Raw genomic sequence first — 21,215 nt, forward strand, 5'->3', positions numbered from 1 at the left:
TTTGCAAAATGGACACCATTAAATTAGGCTTGAATAAGGACTAGGAGTGGATGGGTCATTAACACAAAGTAAAAACTACTTCCCCATGCTAATTTTCCCCCTACTGTTACTCACACCTTCTTGTCAACTGTTTGAAATGGTCCATCCTGATTATCACTACAAAAGTTTTTTTTTCTCCTGCTGGTAATTGCCCACCTTAATTGATTAGTCTCGTTAGAGTTGGTATGGCAACACCCATTTTTTCACATTCTCTGTATATATATATCTTCGTACTGTATTTTCCACTGCATGCATCTGATGAAGTGGGCTGTAGCCCACAAAAGCTTATGCCCAAATAAATTTGTTAGTCTCTAAGGTGCCACAAGTACTCCTGTTCTTTTTGCTGATCCACACTAACACGGCTAACACACTGAAAACAGCGACAAAGAGTCCTGTGGCACCTTAAAGACTAACAGACGTATTGGAGCATAAGTTTTCGTGGGTGAATACCCACTTCGTCAGGCACAGGCATCTGACGAAGTGGGTATTCACTCACGAAAGCTTATGCTCCAATACGTCCGTTAGTCTTTAAGGTGCCACAGGACTCTGTGTCGCTTTTTACAGATCCAGACTAACACGGCTACCCCTCTGATACTTGACACTGAAAACAGACAATGAAGAGATTCCACAGGAAAGGGTGGAAGCAACAGGAGTGGAAGATTGTGTTACCTGCAGCATGTTGAATAAAATGGGAAGCAATAGGAGGCCAGAGAGGAGAAGATTTACAGTAGACAAGGTGTGTGCCAGGGTGTTAGCAGCAGGAAGAGAGAAGGGGAGAATTCTGGAAACATTACAGAGAGAGAGAGAAATGACAAGGTTTGGCAAGAGAATAGGGTGGAGCAGAAGATAAACTGAAACTGAGGAGTTATTTCCTGTGACTCCCCCTCAGCCTTTGGGCTCAGAGTTTATTTAACCCAGAACGTTGTTATTGTCTTATAAACCAGTGCGAGCCCCATCATCTAAATAAAAACAAAACACTACTTCACAGTGCAAAGTGTCATGTCAAGCAACAGATCCATGGCAAGGCAACAATGTGCCACCCTAGCATGCTCAGAGTATTGTTTGTTGCTAAGTTATTTATTTCTGAGATGAAAAAATGTTAGCACAAACAGCGACCGTCTGCTAGAAGCTGCTGGTGTCATCATGCTGACATCGTGTAATCATAATTTCAGGTTGTGATTAAGCACAATGACGGACATAATAAATGATCATGACTTGGATCTACAGTATAAATCAAACTGACATGAAAGGACTGGGAGCTGTAAACCTTAAACGAATGTCAAATTTCTTATCAGCTTAACACGGACTCCCTGGCAGTTGTTTCATAAATGACAAGTATTTATGAGGATGCTCCCAATCTGGGGGGAGGCAGGAGAGGGGAAATACATTCAAGATCATTCTTGTAGTTGTCAAAACAAGAGAATTGTTCATGTGACACTTAACAAATGAGATCTTGGCTAGCTGAATAGTAATATCTTTTCTAAACATGCTTGAGTCGGGTGCCTGACTGTCTGCCAGTCCTTTACATGAATGGGCTTAGAAAGATGGTTTAACTGAAAACTTTTCTGTTACAAAAGAGAACTTGGCCCTGGGTGATAAATTTCTATTACTTCACTGAACCCAAGAAGAAGTTCCCAAGGATGAAACAATTATCCTGTTCACTCCTGATTATGCAATATACCGCAGTGTATTGTGTAAACATGTTTACTTATTCAATTAAGCAAAATAATAATTGTAAAAAGGCAATAAAAGACATGTCAGTGAGGGTCATGACTATGGAATGCCACGTATGGCAAGTATTTCAAGCCAAAATTCCTATTGGGGTTGCTTATTAATGGGATGATGTTTTAGAAAATAAGTAGCATTTTTACATACAAACCAAAACACTCACCTCACCAGGGTAACTCCATGTCATCTGAACTCTTGTGTTCCAGGCTGCAGCAACTGTACAGTTAACAGCCAGGGTGTCTCCTTTCAGCAATTTGATTAGGTTTGGGGTGTTTAGTTGGACATCAAATATTGTGTTGGCTGCAGATCACAAAGAGAAAGAAAAAATGAATAGCATCACACCAACATAATGCCATGTTTACAAGACTGAGACAGGTGAACGCTACTCACTTTGTCGGTGCGTTAGGTATTTCGTACTATACTTATGCCCGTCAACGGTTGTCTCGCAGCTCATGAGACCTATGAATCTGTATGTTGCCTTTGGTATTATAAAGCCTTTCGTGTTATCCCAAATTATTGTCTTCCCATCAGGAATCAGAGTTTCTAGTGGAATCTGAAAACGAAGAACATATCTGATAAAACTAATCCATTTTTATTTCCACAGAGCCCCCTCCCCAAAAACCTTCAGAGGCTTAATAAAAAGGAATTTAAAAAACAAATCTAAAAAGTGCCAATCAACTCACAAATGACAAGATTTAATTAGGCATATTTTCAAGTAAATGTTTTATGTTAAATTAAAAGAAAATCTGGGTGCAGAATGTGAAGGTTTCATTTGCATCCATCATTACATCATTTACTGCAGAATGTAAATTAATATACAAATGAATGACACCAGCCTTAGCCTAGGAGCTTAGTCTGCCTACAATGTTATTGGCTTTCGTTGGCAGCCAAAGTGCCTCAGACAGACAGACTTTGTAATTAACTATCCTGGTGTGGCTATTGAGAAAGAAATACACATTTTCCCCTACGGTTGACGGATTAACTTCCTCTGCTGTCATCTTGTGCCTTTAACAAATGCCAGCTCAGATTCCAATTTATGAGTCTCTTGATTTCTGTTGTCTTCTAAGGGCACTGGATTGTTTCAGAAAGAGTGTGAATAATATGTGCACATGTTCCCAAACTGACACATCACAATATAGGGGCTTCTCATGACTATCACAGCACACAATCCATGAATCATAAGGCCGCAGAGCTTCCTCAGTCATGCTAATTGTAGTTCTTACTGGAAAATGAAGAAAGCCACAGGAGGTTGTGACCTTAATTTTTCAGAAGTGATTAGTGATTTTTAGTGCCCAACTTGAGACACATTAATTGGGCCTTATTTTCAGAGGGTCAGTGCTCAGCACTGAAAATCAGGCACCTTTAAGGCATCTCAGCCTGAGTACCCAAAAACTGAGGAATCCAAAATCATTAGTCATCTCTGAAACTTTAGTCCCAAAAGTCCAATATAATCCCTGGCACATGGGAGTTACAGTTAGGAAATAATCAAATGCTCTGGCAGTGGTAGCAGTTAAATTTTACATGATCACCTTCTGAATTTGAAACCCATTTTGATACAACAAAAACTGCAAAGGCAAAATATGATACCGCTTTGTGGTTCACGCAAAAACATGTTTAGAAGTCTTGTTTTCTCATCATCCCAGGTATACTTTTCACTGTGTAGCATCTTGAACATCATCACTGGACAATTACGTATTTTCTATCTCCTGCCCTTCAAATGTATTAATGCCTTTTGTAACAAAAATCCCCCTTCTTGAAAAACCTGGCAATGGGCAAAAGGCTCCGAGTACGGAAATTCACAATGCCATTTTTTATTGTCATATTTTATAGAAGAACTGCACATTTTTTTTAAGATTACTCCCAGCTGAGCTGAGGTGTACTAGTGTTCTAAGAAAGGACTGGTGTGTGCACCTTCCCCCTTCCCAGTCAACAAAGCACCTTCGCCACTGCCACTTCTTTCTGCCACCAGCCTCGCTGCATTCCTTTCACCTCTTTCCTTCCCCCTTGCTTGACCAGAGAACTTGTCTTCTGGCCAGCCGTCCTCTTCCTGCAGCCAAAGCCTTAGGGATGGATGCCCAGAATTTGGGGGCTTGTGACTAGATGGCTTCTTCCTGCACAGAACACCTTCCCTCTGAAATGTGGCACCCTCGGTGCTGCCTATTCAGCACAGGCCTAAAGCTGCCCTCAAGATCCCCCTCGTCATCGCATGCCATTTCCTCTGACAGACATGAATGATGAATAATTACAGCTGGCACAAAAGTGCTGCAGTAGAATAGAATTCCTTATCTTTACAACATCTGACAAGAAGCTATAATAAGCTTGCAAATCACAGGGGACTGTATGTGTTACACACATCAGCACAGTCCATTACTTTATAGCCTGCTGGCTGACACTCAGCCGTGCCTTGTATTCTAGGGACGGCGCTATTGTAGTTACTGTTTCTACATACAAACAGTATATTTAACCAGTTCACGGCTCCTGTTTTCAAGCCATCCAGCTGGATTTACCCCCCCGCTGGTTCAGTGGAGGTGCAGGTTGTCCTTATTGTTTCACTGCTGCATTCCCCCAGGGGTTCTGCTAGGAGATAAGAGGAGGATTCGATTTGCAGTCCAGGCTCCACAGGAGCCCCACAAGCAGATGCTGCCCAGGGCGAGCTGAATTCCTATTCGTTAATTAATCAGGTAATAAATTTGCATTAGCCTCGCTTTGGGGCTAAGAGTGTTGTTCATCTAGCCTTAGTACATAGCACATGCTTCCCTTTAGCTAGAAAAGCTCTTAACACTGACCCTCTCTGGGAGTGGCACAGGGCGAGGGAGAGAGTCTAAATTACTAGAACAAACCTTTACAAACTTAATCTCATTTTGTGAAGCTGGAGTATAGTTTGAGAGGTTCACAGACCCTCAGGCTCCAGGAGCCCCACCCAGGGTCGGCTCCAGCATTTCTGCCGCCCCAAGCAAAAAAAAAAAAAAGCCGCAATCGCGACCAGCAGCGGCAATTGGAAAAAAAAAAAAGCCGCGATCGGCGGCGGCAGTTCAGCGGCAGGTCCTTCGCTCCTAAAGAGAGTGAGGGACCTGCCGCCCCCGAATTGCCGCAGGTGCCACCCCTCTCCCTTGGCCGCCCCAAGCACCTGCTTGTTAAGCTGGTGCCTGGAGCCGGCCCTGGCCCCACCCATCCCTAATGCAAATCCATGCACAAACTATTTACTAGTCCGGCACCTCTCAGAAATGGTTAGAGTTACATAAGCAGCTTGGGAAATCTAAAAAAAAGTGTGTGTGGGCAACTTCAGTTACCATCAAGGACACATTAGACAACTGAAATCCGAGACTAATGAAAATTAAAAGCAGGGCATGAAAGTAAAGTCCTCTGGGATCCTACACAGCAAAGCTGGTCTCCTGTGGCTGAGTCAGATCAAAAAGTCCAAGGTGTTCCAATCAGCTGTTCTCTGAGGAGAGGAGAGCTGAGGTTTTCTTCAAACTGGAAAGAACCAAAATAGGCCAGGTCCTCACCTTTAAGGCCTTTCACAACTCTTCCCATCCCTACTTATTTGCTCTTGTATCTTACTGAGCCACCCTCAGCGCTCACTCCATTCCACCAATGCCACTACCCTCTGTGACCTGCTTGCCCACTTTCCCCACCAGCTTCTCCATGCTGCCCTGATGCACAGAGCCACTGTGACTGAGCCACTACCCTCCCCTCCTTCAAATCACTCCACTTCTGCCAGGGGGCCAACAGGAAACCACTAGTGACTGATTTTTTAAAAAGTTGAAATGATCCAGAATCACTTGTTGTTAGAAGAACGAGGAGTACTTGTGGCACCTTAGAGACTAACAAATATATTTGGGCATAAGCTTTCGTGGGCTAAAACCCACTTCATCAGATGCATGGAGTGGAAAATACAGTAGGAAGATATATATATACAGAGAACATGAAAAGATGGGGGTTGCCATACCAACTCTAACAAGACAAATCAATTAAGGTGGGCTATTATCAGCAGGAGAAAAAAAAACTTTTGGAGTGATAATCAGGATAATCAGTTGTTGTTATTATTATTTTATTTTATTTTATTTTCCCATGGCACCTAGAAGCTCTAGTCATGGACCAGGACCTCACTATATTAGGTGCTGTACAAACACAGAACAAAAAGACAGTCCCTGCCCCCAAAAAACTTACCATCTAAAGAGAGCCAACAGATGGAGTCAACACATGAGGGAGTACAAGAAAACAATGAGACAATATTGGTCAGCATAGCCTAAGTAAACATGGGATTATTATACATCTAGGTACTTATATCACCCACATCACCATAGCTGCTAAGTTGCCCTAGTCACCCTCTTCTCTTCTTGTTTCCAATTAGACTGTCAGGGACTGTCTTCCTATGTGTACAGCACCTAGCGCAATGAGCCCTGATCCTGCCTGGGGTCTTACGGTCCTACCACAATACAATATTGAAAGCCTATGAATGTAGTAGAGATACGTTTCCCATATGTTTTGTAAGATATATTGTATTAAAAATGCCAATTTAAAGCATACTGAAATGTGTAATCGATTTTGAAATATCTACATCTTTCTTCATGTGAGAAGGAGGAATCTGATTTGGGGAAGGAAGGGCCTATAAAACCTCCTATTCTTGTGGTAAATAATTCCCTAATCTTCTGCCCCTTTTTTTGTTTTGTTTTTCAAACACGTTAATACTGTTGGCATTCTCAGCCAGGAGGAACAGATAAGTAGACAAAACAACTGCTCTAAGAAATGGTTCCTTCAAGGTGGGGCTGAGGCAAGTTACCCTGGTGATACTGTTGCTGCTATGGTGCCCATTTGACCCTTGGACAAAGGTTACCATAAGCAGTGTCAATGGTGGTTTCAGCAATGTGACAATCTGTCTACTAAGAATCAGACCAGGGGTCGGCAACCTTTCAGAAGTGGTGTGCCGAGTCTTCATTTATTTACTCTAATTTAAGGTTTCGCGTGCCAGTAATACATTTAAACGTTTTTAGAAGGTCTCTTTCTATAAGTCTATAATATAACTAAACTATTGTTGTATATAAAGTAAATAAGATTTTTAAAATGTTTAAGAAGCTTCATTTAAAATTAAATTAAAATGCAGAGCCCCCTGGACCGGTGGCCAGGACCCAGGCAGTGTGAGTGCCATAGGTTGCCTACCCCTGAATTAGACCAAAACCATTAACTAATTTTACAGGTCGTCGAACAATGAGAAAAAGATTTTCAGTTGCTATAGACCTAGGCTAGATTTGAAGTCGTGACCCAGAAATGAAAGGTTCCATCTTCCTTTTCCAATCCCCTGTACTGTCTTAATCCCTGGCTGCAAGATTTTTATGGCTCTTTCTGTGCTGTGTATGTTGATTGCCATCTTGTGCAATACACAAACATTGGCCCACACACTTAACTTGAAGTTATAGCAGCTACACATCTCAAAGCTCACGTAAAGCTGCAATTACATTTGTACAATAGATAATTACAGTATTTCACTGGTTAACATCATCCATAGCGCTAGAGATGAATAATAAAATTTCCCCACATTGCATTTCACTGGCTAACATCATCCATAGCACTAGAGATGAATAATAAAATTTCCCCACATTGCACCATTGAAACTAAAAGTTAACAATACTAAGAGAAACAAAGTATGAATGGCAGTGTCTCCACAGGACTTCAGGATTGAGTCCACTCAAAAGGGAGGAATCACTTCCCTAGGAAGTGTGAAACGTGCCTGAGAACCTATTTTCTGAATTCCTGTTAACGCAGGATAGAGACCTAATGGCTCTATGCTGTTCTTCCAGTTACAGAAGTTCCAGGACAGGAATCCTGGCTTTTCACTTCATTGCTAAGTGGAAAACAGAATGACTGCTTTGCCAGCTAGCCATAAATACTATGACAGCAATTGTGAAATAAATCTCAGGCCTCTCGTAATTGTTACATAAGCAAAAAAATTGCTGGAGCCTACATCCACTGGTTTCATAGCATGACAAATAACCAAGTACATGATCTAAGCACCTGTAGTTTACATATTCCAGGAAATTCTGATATGAACTAGGGAGGCACATTTCTTTTTCCTGGAATGCAAAAAGTATACGTAACCAATTCCCTTAGTTAAGGCCAGGCTCCTCCTCCCTTATAAACCATGTTACATCTGACTTTGATGCTATAGAGAGCCTCATGATCCTACACCACAAACTTCAGCTTCAAGAGCAATGGATACTGCATGGCAGTGGAGGAAGAGTGGTGGGTATAAATCTCATCCATCAGAAGAGGAGGGAAAGGAGAAACTCATTTTAAAGAAGATCCTTGCAAGCGGAATGCTTAGTGAAACAGGAGTTTTCCCAGCTCGGAATTAAATACACTGAGGTTTAAGACACAACCAGGAAACATTTTTAACCCCACAACTTCCAAAATCTAAAAAATAGATTCTCATTCTACAACACACACACTTCAGTCCCGGCCCCATTTATTCTTTGCTTCTACAGCCATCAAATTTTCTGCACAAGCCAACCCTGCTCCACACCTCACCAAGGAATTGTGCTCCAGAATAAAAAGTGCTTTAATCTATAGAGATCACTTTTAGATTCAAGTTGTTTATTTTCTCTGCATTTTTAGCTTCCTTTAATGTGATTTAGCAGTTGGAAACAAGGAGGAAAGTTAGTGTCATGTCACCAGCCAGGTGTCTACAGACCATGAGCAAGTGCTCCATGGACCACTGCAGTTTGAGAACCTCTAACTTAAGATAAAACACAAGGGCCACATCTCAGCTGGTGTAAGTCAGTGTAGACAATGAAGCATTGAAATCAGTGGATCTATGTTGATTCTCACCAGCTGAAAATCTGGCCCCATGTGTCTTATTTGAACAGTTCATCAGTTTTCTTGAGTCCTGTCTCACTATTTCCTGCTGTTTTACACAAAGAGTTGACCTTCTCTTTCCTGCAACAATACTGTTCATCTATTCCTTCACATATGGAGCTCTCTCCAGACACAGATAAAGCATCTCATCCTTGACTTGCACAGCTCTCCTGTTCTATGAGCTGTCGTCTCTATTTAAACTAAACAAGCATAACATTAGCAAAGAAGTACTGTTCTCATCTTGATGCCTGGGGATTTATTTCGTGTATGTAATTCTACTAGCTTCCTTGGGAGCCATGTGCATACATTTCTATGCATCAAGCACTTGAGCCACCACCCTCTGGGTCAATGGGAGTATCTTTATTGATTTCAGTGGTTGGACCAGGTTCCAAGAGGAGACTGTGCCCTAAATCATGGGTGCCCCCAGAATATATAGTTAACATTTAACACAGGGGAACAAGTGATTTGCTCAAATGCTCCAGTCATTAAAATAGTTGCAAAAAAGTAATGCAGCACATTTATATCTGCAGGAACACTTTCAGAAATCTATGTGGATAAGGTACCTTTTTTAAAGTAACAGCAACGTCTGGTGCCGTGACTCTGCATGGAATGATCATCTCTCCTCCATCAGTCATGTGTATAATTTTAGGTATGTCGCTGTGCAGCTCTACAAATGGACTGCCTGTATCTACAGAGAAGGATAAAAAGAAAAGGTAACTGTTTGAAACATTACAACAGCATAGAAAATGTGCGGCTAACTTAACCAAACTATACTAACAAATTACCACAACAACTAAAAAGAGCCTTCTCATTTATTGTGGTGAATCTGAAGGGCCTAGAGAAAATTCTCACCACAGGCCCCATATCTCTTTAAAAATGGTTCTTTCATTATTTACAGATAACTACAACAAAGGATCAGTCAATTCTCCCTAACTATCAGTGTTGATAAGTTTCCAAAATAGCTGTTCCATTTACTTTGATTATTTAGGGCTGGTAAAATATTTTTGCAGTGTATAAAGATCACTAATCATTAATAATCAACACACAGCATTTCTTTACATTTTTGCATCATCTTTAATATTATATATATAATATATATATAATATAATATAGGTGATGTTAAGTAAACAGATTTTTTTCTAGTTATTGCATCTCACAAATGGCTCAGATATAAATAAAATACTATATTTCATAGTGTTTGTGTTCATTTATTTTTTATTGTCATTGGAAGAAGTAATTACATGGGACTGAGCTGGAATTCACCTATCAAGAAACACCCCACCAAGAGCCTGTTCCGGCTCCCCTGGAAATCAATAGCAAAACTCACATTGGCTTCAGTAAGACTAGGACTGGGATCCTAAACATGGTCATTAAGTCAGATATTCAAGTAGCTCTTAGAATATGGACAAGTAAGCGTTAATAATTGCCTTCCTTCCTACCAGCACAATATATTTGTGTCTCTTTTGTAAGTGACAAGGTGCCTGAAAATGTCAGGGAAACATTTATTTCATTTAACTCAACAACTAAGACTTGACAGTATAATTTACTGTCTCCTTAAGCAATCACCTTTGACAAAAGGCATTGGCACAAATAGCTCACATTGGAAATAGGGAATATTACTGTTGCTTTTGCAAATGTTTTATTGTTTGTGTTGTTTAACCAAGACGGACAAGAGCCCCAAACTCTGGATCTAAATCCTGTTTTCAGGTGGTCAGATCTGGGGGATTGGTTTTACTTTAGTTCTGGTGCATTTTCAGACAAATTCTGCTGTTTTCACTCAGTCCGAATCCAATATATAGCAATAGTATTCTTCCTTCCAAGATTTGGCCATTTGTGAATGTTGAAATAGAGTATCACTATCAAATTATCCCAGTCATGAATCTCTGCACATTCCTATATGTTCACTGAAGCAGCTACTCTTTTAAATACATTGCTTTTGCTTCTCTTTCACTCAAGAGTATGTACATCACTTCACATAGTAATAAAATACTTTAAGATCCCCATTTCTTATTAGACTACGCAAATTAAAGTACATCTTAGGCACAGGGCAGGAGGGGAAGCAATTCTGCACTTACTTACAATGGGCTAAATTCAGAAGTACCTTAGATGTACCCCTGCGCAAGTGAGAGCACAGTTTTGCCCAAAGAGTTTAAGGAGATTTAATAGATGAGATCAAATTGTTGCATGAAGAAAATCATTTAAAATTGAAAGCCTGGATCAGAGTCAGATCTGTTGTGATCGCAAAAGGAGCTCATGCATAGTAGAGACTGTGTATGCAATAAAAATATTCAAAGACTTGTTAGTCTAACATTTCCTTTGCAATATGATTCAAGGAAAGACCAAGACTGCGCCTGCTTGTACCATTGTAAAAGAAACATTTTTGTTTTGCTGGGGCTGCAGTTATGGAAGAGGTCACTAGACCTTTAACATCACCAGTGAAACAGACTTATTACTCCCCTAAGACTCATTCATCCTTGTCACAAAATTAAGAGCTACTTTCCAAAACCAGCAAACTTTGCAAAGTAGTTTCCTGTATTATAATCTCCAGATCGTTACAAGTGTGAGGAAGAGCTGCCCTGAAGACTACCGGTACTGTCTCCAGACAAAGTGTCACCACTAACTGATGCCAACATTGCTCTAGTGGGAGCTGTACTGCCCTAACCTCACAGGACTCCCTGTCTGTCTAGAGGTGGTGACAGGAAACCAACACAAAATGTGAAGAACTCTTTTTTCCCTTAATGGAAACGTGCCTCTGCCATTCACAATTGGAGGAGACAGTCAAGTGCTGTCAAACAAAGCTAAAAAAGTTTCTTTGACTCCTCTGAATGCAATTATTACATTTGAAGGTGGCTTTCCCCTGTAAATCTGAAATTACAATTACACATTAGAGCATTTAGACATAAAGAGCCAGCCACAGCGATAGCTCGATTCGCGTGCAGAATTCCCATTGACATCACTAGGGAGTTCCGCCATGGACTGAGGGCAGTATATGGCCCAAAGCCCTCCAAACGTCTTCCTGCTTTTGATTAAAAGGAATATGCATCATGTTTCCTAGCAGCATTTTGTTTTCATAATTACTTTGGAGGCTTTTCCTGAGCCCCTTTGATTTTATTCTCCTTCCTTCTTAATGGTCATAAGGGGATATAGTGATTACTTCAGGACTAGCAGCTGGTGCTAGAGTAACACAGTCGGAATACTCCAATGAGATAGGACCTTTCTTCCCCAATTAATAAACCCTCCTGATCCCATCTTAGTCTTTTCTCCCCCCACCTCCAGCCTACCTATTGCTAGCAGCTCCTGCCATGTTTTCCTTCTGATTGCCAGAGATTAATCTTTCCTTCCTGAGGTGATGTAACACAGTGGTGAATTAGGCCCTTAAAGTCTAAATCTGACTTCCCTCCCCTATTCTTCTGGGCCATCTCCAATGATGAAATTTCTCCACCCTTTGGGCCTGATTCACCGCTCCACTTTTACGCTGGCGTAACTAACTCTAGGGGTAAAAGCAGAGTAACACTGTGGTGAATCAGGCCATGGGGGTCTAATTCTGACTTTGAACAGAATGGTTTATCTTCAAAAAAGAATATTTTCAGCAATGTTGAAGACCACAATAGCACAATGTATTAAGCTCCTTTGGCTTTAAGTATTTCATTGGGAGGAGCATGTTTATTTTTTGCTAAACAACTGGCCGCAACTGAGGAGGAAAAAAAATCCTGAATATTTGCATAAGTTGGAGGTCGCTTCTTACTGAATATTATATTTTAAAACAATAATTGCATCTGCAGTTAGTGGTTTTGTACTGTGTTTAACCAGGTTACCCGCAATATTTCCCACTCACAATCAATGTGAGGCCACAAAAAGTAGTCACAGAATCACATATCTCATGAAGGTCATTTGCTGTATTGTCTGTGAACATATATAGCAGCTATTTTATTTAACTGGTTATAAAACAGATTAAAACATAAGAGCCTTAATTCAGGCAAATATTATGGCAAATATCTTGCACAAACAATTGGATTAGCACATATTGGAATGGCACAGTCAGAAAAACGGATGCTCCTCCCTTCCATACTCTGTGCCCTCAGGTTCCTTAACTTCAACTACACAAGTCTCTGCCTCTGAAAAAGATATGGAGGTCATAGTGGACAATTAACTGAACAAGAGTTCCCAATGCGATGCTGTACCTAAAGGAGCTAATGTGATCCTGGGATACATAACCAGGAACCTCAAGTAGGAATAGAGCGGTTATTTTAACTCTATAGTTGGCACTGGTGTGATCACTGCTGGAATATTGTGTCCAGTTTGGTGCACAAAATTCAAGAAGGATGTTGATAAGTTGGAGAGGGTTCAGAGAAGAGCCACAGAAATGATTAAAGGATTAGAAAACATGGCTTACAGTGATAGACTCAAAGAGCTTAGTCTATTCAGCTTAACAAAGAGAAGGTTAAGGGATGACTTGATTACAGTCTATTTGGCTCTATATGGGGAACAAATATTTAATAATGGGATCTTCAATCTAGCAGAGAAAGGTAGAACATGTTCCAATGGCAGGAAGTTGAAGATAGACAAATTCAGACTGGAAATAAGGTGTGAATTTTTAACAGTGAGGGTAATCACCCATTGGAACAATTTACCAAGGGTCATGATGGATTCTCCATCACTGACAATTTTTAAATCAAGATTACATGTTTTTCCATACAATATGCTCTAGGAATTATTTTGAGGAAGTTCTATGGCCTGCGTTATACAGGAGGTCAGACTAGATCACTAGGTCCCTTTGGCCTTGGAATCTAGGAGTCTATGAAAGTCAAAAAACACAGAGATAAAAATGTCAGAAGCAAACTCTATGGGTGAAACCCTGGTGCCACTGAAGGCTATGGGAGTTTTGCCATTCTACTTAATGGGGCCCAGATACCTGTTTATATCATGCTTATCATAGTAGTATCTCAGGCTCAAAAGAAATGGTTTCTCTACTTACAGAGAATACCTTTCTCCCATTCATAAAGACATTTTTAAGGACCAAATTCTGTCCTGAGATATACTCATGTAAATTGCATTAAAATCCATGGGCCAAATTCTCCTTTCATTTACATTAATGCAACCCTTGACTTCAGTTATACCAGTGCAACTTCATGGAAGTCAATTGGGTTGCATCGGTGAAACTGAAAGGAGAATTTAGCACAGTGGGAATGGACTGTGCACAGAATCTGGCCTTAAGTGGACAAAATTACTTCTAGAAGCCCCTCAGTCTTCTTTTCCTTTCCTTTCCTAGCCCCCAAAATAATGGCCCTCCAGTGAAAATGACTGCTGGACATTGAAGAAAGAGTGACATTGAGACATAAATTAATACACTTAGGCTTGGTCTACACTCACCCCCCAAATCGAACTAAGGTACGCAACTTCAGCTACATGAATAACGTAGCTGAAGTTCGAAGTACCTTAGTTCGATCTTACCTCGGTCCACACGCAGCAGGCAGGCTCCCCCGACGACTCCGCGGTACTCCTCTCGTCTAGCTGGAGTACCGCAGTCGACGGCGAGCACTTCCGGGTTCGACTTATCGCGTCCAGACAAGACGCGATAAGTCGAACCCAGAACTTCGATTGCCAGCCGCCGAACTAGCGGCTGGGTATAGACGTACCCTTAGAAATAAACCCAGAACAAGAATAACTTGGCAAGCAAAATCCAAAGTACAGAGGAGTTGAACATCTCAAGACTAAAGCACTTATCTTCAAACACAACGGGCTTATCGACATGGTGGGGCAGTGCACTTTACTGAGGTATGATTTCTAAAGTGCATTGATATGTTGCATATTAATTGGTCAGTGTTGACCCTGCTGGTGCACACTAACGGTTTCCTAGCACGCTTCAACAATACATCAAAGCACAGTTAGGAACGGGCACATGCTTATCTTTACACATTGCGGGTAGTCCCAGTAAATCCAATGGAACTACTCACAATACGCAAAGTGAAGCCTCCATCCACAGGAATGGAAACAGCAAGTGATTTATGTCAATGTGTTCTAGAGGGCTCTATTTTGTAGGAGGAACTTTCTTATGCACTGAAAATGTATCCACATACTGCATACAGCTGTAATATAGTTTAAACTAGTTTCCTTTTCATAACAAATGTGCTATTACATTATTGACTTTGACAATCTGTTAGCCAAAAAGTACAATTCATATGATAGAACTGTGCCAAATCGCAGAGATGGATCATGAAAGGGATAAGGGAGGTGCAGAGCCTCCCACACTGGGAACATTGGGGCAAGTTGTTCCATGGCCAGGTTATTACTGATTTTTAAAAAATGTACAGGAAGAAAATAATCTAAATCTTTGGTCAATGTTCAGAGATTTGGGGTTTTTTGTTTGTTTTTTAGTTTTTTTTTAAAGTCACACCTTTGCCAGTTAAATTCTCCTGACACTGGGGTTTTTGAACTTTAAACCAAAGTTTTTGGAGAGCTGTTATTAGACAGTCTGCCTCTTCTGAGATGTAATATCATGCAGGGTTATGAAAAGTGAATCTATTAAAGTCACATTTAAATCCATTCCAACTCGAAGGCTTGATTCAGCCAGCTGCCAACAACTGGAACTCCCAGTGATGTCAAAGGGAATTCTGTGCACCAAGGTCTTGCAAGGTGTGACTCTAGGGTTTCAAAATGTGCTCCCAAAAAACAAGGACTTTGAAAGTCCAAAGGCTTAAATTTTTCAGTGTCCACTAATTCTGGGGGCCTTCATTTTTGATTGCTCCACTTGAAACACTTAGTCATCTAATCTTGGGCACCCAAAAAATTGAAACAACCTAAATTAGAGGACATGTTTGAAACTGTGGTCATTGGTGATCTATGAATGTGGCTACTTTAAATTGTACTGAAGTAAAATCTTGTTTAGTTGCTTCATCTTCAAGATCTGGTACCCAGAATATTGTAAGAGGGGCACATAGTAGGAGTATCGTTGAATATTTCACCATCCATGGAATAGTGCCAAGGAGATAAATTAGCATACATGAACACTGACAATGCTAGAAAAGACCTTGAAGAATGACAGATTGGAGACTGATAATCGGATTAGGACTATACAAAACAATTCTCATTGCTGACCAAGCTGCAAGCCAGTTAGCAGGCTCCCTTCAAATTCAGTGACAGATTTGGTGAGAATGAAAAAGGCAGTTGCCATGGCTGAAAACTTAACCTACTTTGCTGTAAAGAAAGAAAGACCATTTGGCTGTGAAACTGGCTAAATTTCCTCTATAAAGATAGAGATGATTTCCTTCTGGGGAAAAATTCTCAAGTTTGCTAGTATGAAAATGTTGCTACTGCCTACATGTGACCTGGCCAGAGGCAATGGCAATATGGCAACCTGGAACCAGCATTTGTTTGAACTCCTGCAAAGCTCTAGGATTAAAATATCGAAGTAACCACAGTTATTTGTTTTCCTCAGCTCTGTCATGAGAGCAGGTGGCAGCAGTCATGGAAGGCTGAGCGAAGTGCATGTTTTGTGCAAAAAGAAAATGGGCCCCACCCTAGCAGCTGAAAAAGAGTCTGACCAACAGGCCGGTGGAAAAGACAGTGTGCCTGCACCCAGAAAGACAGGTCTGAAAGTGACAGACAGTCACTGGGGAATCCTGCCTTGGGGAAACCAGTCAGTCAAAAGAGCTGGCATGCTGCTAACTTGGTATGTTTCTTAAACATCTTCATCCCATTAATATGATCTGTTTGCAAGTGGAAAACCCTGCCCACCTCACTCCTGTGAGTAACGCGAGTGTCCCATTAAAGGAGGTGTTCAGTGAAATGACCCACGTCAGACTGGTGAGCAGATTGAGAATACAGAGCAGGATTTGGCCTCGCGATCATAGGGAACTTGCAGAAAGCCTTCCTGAGTTTCAAATTCCAATGTCCTTCTCCCTCCTCAGCTCATAGGGTTTCTATGGGCTCACGCACTATACGGATCCCAGTTTTCTTAGTGAACTGCAACAAAGCCAATGCTCTCAAGAATATTTGTTTCTTTTGCCTGACGCATCGGTTCCTGGTTGTCTGGGGCCAGAGTAACTACTGTATAGACTGTGCACTCACCCCCCACAGCAACTCAATATTGGCCACTCCAGTGGAAAAAATGGTTTTATATATTGACTGGCTTCTGAAAGAATTTCATGTGGCCTGGCTGGATGATAATGGAAACCTAGGATCTTGAAAGTAGCATGTTGAGTGTTGGGGCATATGAGATTTTCATCTCATCTTCTTCAGCAAGAATTTTCATTACCCCACAGGGGAAAAGGGCCTTATATCTTCCTTTCTGTGTATATAACCTTTTCCTCTGCAATAGGATATTTGTATTACTGAACTGAAAGGCTTAATATGTCTATTCTTTTCTATCCAGTTCATATTCGAAGTCACTCTAATTACGGAAACGAGTAACATTTTCTAAACAATAAGCGAGGACTTCCTGTACAAACAATATTAACTTTCATGATTCAGTTTCTGTGTTTGTAAATAGCAACAATTTACTCTTCTGTGCAGAGAGTTAAAACATGGGAAAGAGGCACCTTAGTGATCCACACGGTGCTAATATGGGGAATTGACTGACACATATGTCCTGTGACGGGAAACAATACATAACTAATGGTGATCCAGATTTTATAACAGTTTGTTTCCCAAGCACCCAGAAATTAGTTAAAAATATTAAAACCTTCAAAGGAAGTTTATTTATTTGTTTCCAAACTGAGCTCAATAAATGCGTTCCACGCTGGCTTCCAAAAAGCACTGATTTAAGTTAAGAGACACTTTCATTGCATGCGCTTTCCCTTATAAATGATAACGCCATACTGATTCCACAGGAGAAACAGCAGATTGCAGCAGCAGGAATCATAAGGCACTTGGATAAGTTAGATTTCTGTTTTTCTGTGGTTCTTTTATGCTCGTCATCAATTTGTTTTGTAGCTTCACCCTTTGAGGAAGACTCGGGAAGCTTGATAACAGCAAAGGTAAGCTTCATTCCCCTCACTCTTTCACAGAGCTCACATTCTTCCTTTCCTTCTCTCCCCCCCGCCCCAGTGCATCCTGGGAATTGTAATTCCTAGACTCCAACCTACAGGAGCCACCTAGGAACAAATTTACAAACACAAACTGGGTAGCATTTGCACCTAGCTAGATATAACAACTGTCCTTTTTTCATGTATTCAGAAAAATGCATCTCCCATGGCTTGCTCAATATTTCTTCCTGAAAACTGTAAAATCTATGTAGGCTCAATAACTTTTCTCCCCACCTTACAAAAGTTCAGAGGAATACATTCATCAGGCACAGATCAAGCAGTTACACGGCAACTTATTCCATTATCCCTAGGCTGGCGCATGTATCCATTGTAGTTCATATTGAGATTATCAACACCTGGTTGTTAAGGAACTGACACACCACTGAAAGCAATGTCAGATTCTAAAAACTTGGATGCCAGAGATATCTCAGCTTGGGACAGGATTGCCTCTTGAACAACCTTTCACAAGTTTCCTGGGAAGCAAGGTGAAGGGTAAAATGTTCTAAGAATCTAAGTCCCATTTTCAAAAGAGGCTTAGGCACTTGGAATCTAAATCTCATTGAAAGTCGACAGGCCTTAGGCTCCTAAATCACTTAGGCACTTTTGAAAATTTTACCTGACATATTAAAGGTTTTTTCCTGCCTGAAGAGACCACTCTGTCTCTCAGGACCTGATGTTTCTCTCCAGCCATCTGCATCCACTAGAAAGCCCACCCTGATTCTTGGGCATCTGACATAGATTCTCTTTCAAATACAAGAAAACAACACACAACACATAAAGCATTCAAGAGGGAGAAAGAGGGACAGTGTCTCAACTTAATTCAGTGATTAACAAGTAGTGTTAACACCTCGTGCAGGAAAGAGAATGAGAGAGAGAGAGACCAACATGTAGGAGTCTCCTCTATGTAGCAATGTGGACCTAGCACATGGGTTCTCAACCTGGAGTCAGGATGTCAGGTGGTCACAACTACCTTTGCTCTTCTCATATTGCTAAATGGGAGAGTATTCTCAGCTAGATGGAGTGGAAAGTTCAAGGGGGGTCGCAATAGGAAAAAGGTTAAGAACTACTATTCTAGAAAGCTGCATATTTTCATGGGCAGCAGAAGATGTCAGTCAATAAATTAGTAACCTCCTACCTTCTTTACACTTTTAGGGATACGTTCATAGCTGGCTGCCCAGAGTTATGCTACTGAAAGTCACATAGGTAAATGGTTAAACGCTGAGAGGAGTATATACTTTCATAGTATTGTTCAGAGGTAGAAAAAGCAGAAATGACTATAAATTATTGAGCAATTCTAGGTAAGGCAGGATATAGACCAAAATGGACAGGTCTCTTGTTTTTTGTCAGACAAAAACAACAGGTCTGATTGGTTCCACTTTTACACAGCCTCAATCATGTTCTTTGTTTTGCAAGACCAAAACCAAGAATGATCCAACCCAGCATCCACTTCAATAGGGGAGGCAGACACATAATTCAGAAAGGTTTCCATTTTGGATTCTATCTATTGCAGATTTTTAAAATCTATTAATCTAATGCCTGACATTAATCTAGTCACTTTTTTGCTGTAAATTTCAAGGAATTAAAGCTCAAGGAAGAGTAAAATTCAAAAGCAAATCCAAAACCTGTATTATAACTTTATTTTATTTTTAGTGAATTCTGTGCTTGATTAATATCCCTGCAGAGAACAAGGCCAGCAAGCCATTCTTATTATTATAATTTAACTGCCTAATGCAGGCATTTCCCACATATTACACAATCTTTGGTTGTTGAATACAAAGGAGCTGATATTCAGAATGATATAAAATAGAATCAATATGTTTTATATCTGATAGAATTCCAGAGTACTGAATGTTTTGAAAGTGACAAACACTTAAACATTAATTTTCTACAGGATGAGAAAATTCCCCTGGTAAGTTGGAAGGTGGATCTTTCCATCTGCAACAAGACAGCATTTGGCATCCTTTGGCCAGATAGCAGCCTATGGTCTTTTAATGGCAATTAACATCTATAAGGAGTATCAAGGCAGAGATATTTTTGAATTACCATTTGATACCGTGAGATGGTTCTGTGATGCCATAATCATTTCACAGATGCACATCTGGTCCATTTCATTTCAGATAAATCAACCTTGCAAAATTCTACTTGCCCAGTGTGATGTGTGCTTGGATTTGGGTTTTTTTCTTCCATTCTTTTTCACTAGCAAATAAAACGTTGGCACTAGTTTTTTGCATTATCAACCAGCCTCACAGTAAATGGTGGGCAAGCAGATTTTGTACATGGGCTGGTAAATTTGCATGACCATTTTGCAAAGTCGAAGATGTCATTCACATGCATCATTTAGATATTTAACGACAGTTGACTTGCAGCACTTTTGGCCACTTTAACACTGTTGAATTTAAAGTACCAAAGGAGCATTTAAAAAAATTGGAATCTTACCGTTAATAAATATATAGACTGTAGATTCTGTCTTCTTTCTTACAGCACTTGATGATGCATATTTGCAGCTATAGTATCCAGTGTCATTTGCTTGAGCTCTGCTCAAGGTCAGGCTACTACAGAACTGTTTGCCATTCCTTCCACAGGCAACTTTAATTATTTTCAGCCTTTTGCTCTCCTTACTTGGAGCTTCAGGCAGAGACCATGAATGAACCATTTCCCCCCTGCAAACACAGATAAGGAAATAAAAACAATGATGTTGGGCTACAATTATATAGCTCCAGTTCCCAAGCTTTCTGTTTTATTATATCAGGCTATTTCTGGGGTTCTCTTTAATCTTTTCTCCAAAAACAGCAACGGAAACCACAGAGAGTTATTAAACAATTGCCATTGAAGTTAGGCCCCCATTATCCCCCCAACACTGTTTTTTCCCCCCGTTTCATTTACCAAAAGAAAAGAAAAAAAGAGTCCTGTGGATTAATACCCAGGAAAATTATCCAAGCCAAGTCAGCTGGTTACCTGCATGTGAGATTTAAGGTCTGGCCTGCTTGAATGACGTGCTGTGCACCTTTTATACTCAGTTCAGGACCTTTTAATTTTGACCCTGAACTAGATCCTAGAAAAACAATAAGAGAAGCATTAACAATGGTAAATAGCCTTCCCATATTCAATCTGCTCACATTCACAGTGTTATCATCACTACAATGTTGCAGCGTAGCTGTTGGGTTTTTTCCCACACACACCTTCCTCTGGGCCAAGGAAGCTCTTACTCAGGGCCCAAGAACCTCTTCTATGGAATTAACACACAAAGCGGGGAAGGAATAGAGAGGAAACCTCTGCAAGGTTCCCCACACTGAGTTTGCTCCAGAATTGTTTCATTCAGGGGGACATGATTTTCCCACATGCAATAGTCCCTGTACCCTGTGGATCAATAGTAGACTAGTAGCATCCATATGGCAGCTCACTGCCCTCATAAGCCTCACACTGATCACTCCCTGGCTATCTATCATCAATGGAACAGCACTAGCAGGGCTCCCACAGCTAGTCACTGCCTCAAGGACATCTCATTGTGTCATCTTTCCATAAGGAACTCCACAGGGCCAGCAGGAGGACAATGCAAGCCCCAGTCCATTCCCC

The 21,215-nt window shown here is 40.7% G+C and overlaps 1 protein-coding gene across 2 annotated transcripts in view; it reads right to left on the reverse strand.

Moving 5' to 3' along the window:
• Window positions 1–21,215, reverse strand: part of LOC112124046 (vascular endothelial growth factor receptor 1) — a 152,061-nt gene that overhangs the window by 111,071 nt on the left and 19,775 nt on the right. For both annotated transcript variants that reach the window (XM_026653575.1, XM_026653576.1), the window contains exons 2-6: window positions 20,598–20,694; window positions 20,079–20,302; window positions 9,183–9,307; window positions 2,158–2,320; window positions 1,931–2,067 (exon numbers count right to left, since the gene is read on the reverse strand). In XM_026653575.1, the coding sequence (XP_026509360.1) occupies window positions 1,931–2,067; window positions 2,158–2,320; window positions 9,183–9,307; window positions 20,079–20,302; window positions 20,598–20,694 (746 nt within the window). The remainder of the gene's footprint in view (window positions 1–1,930; window positions 2,068–2,157; window positions 2,321–9,182; window positions 9,308–20,078; window positions 20,303–20,597; window positions 20,695–21,215) is intronic.

This window comes from Terrapene carolina, unplaced genomic scaffold, assembly GCF_002925995.2.
Source record: "Terrapene carolina triunguis isolate 2854851 unplaced genomic scaffold, T_m_triunguis-2.0 Scaffold141, whole genome shotgun sequence".
Lineage (NCBI taxonomy): Eukaryota > Metazoa > Chordata > Testudines > Emydidae > Terrapene > Terrapene triunguis.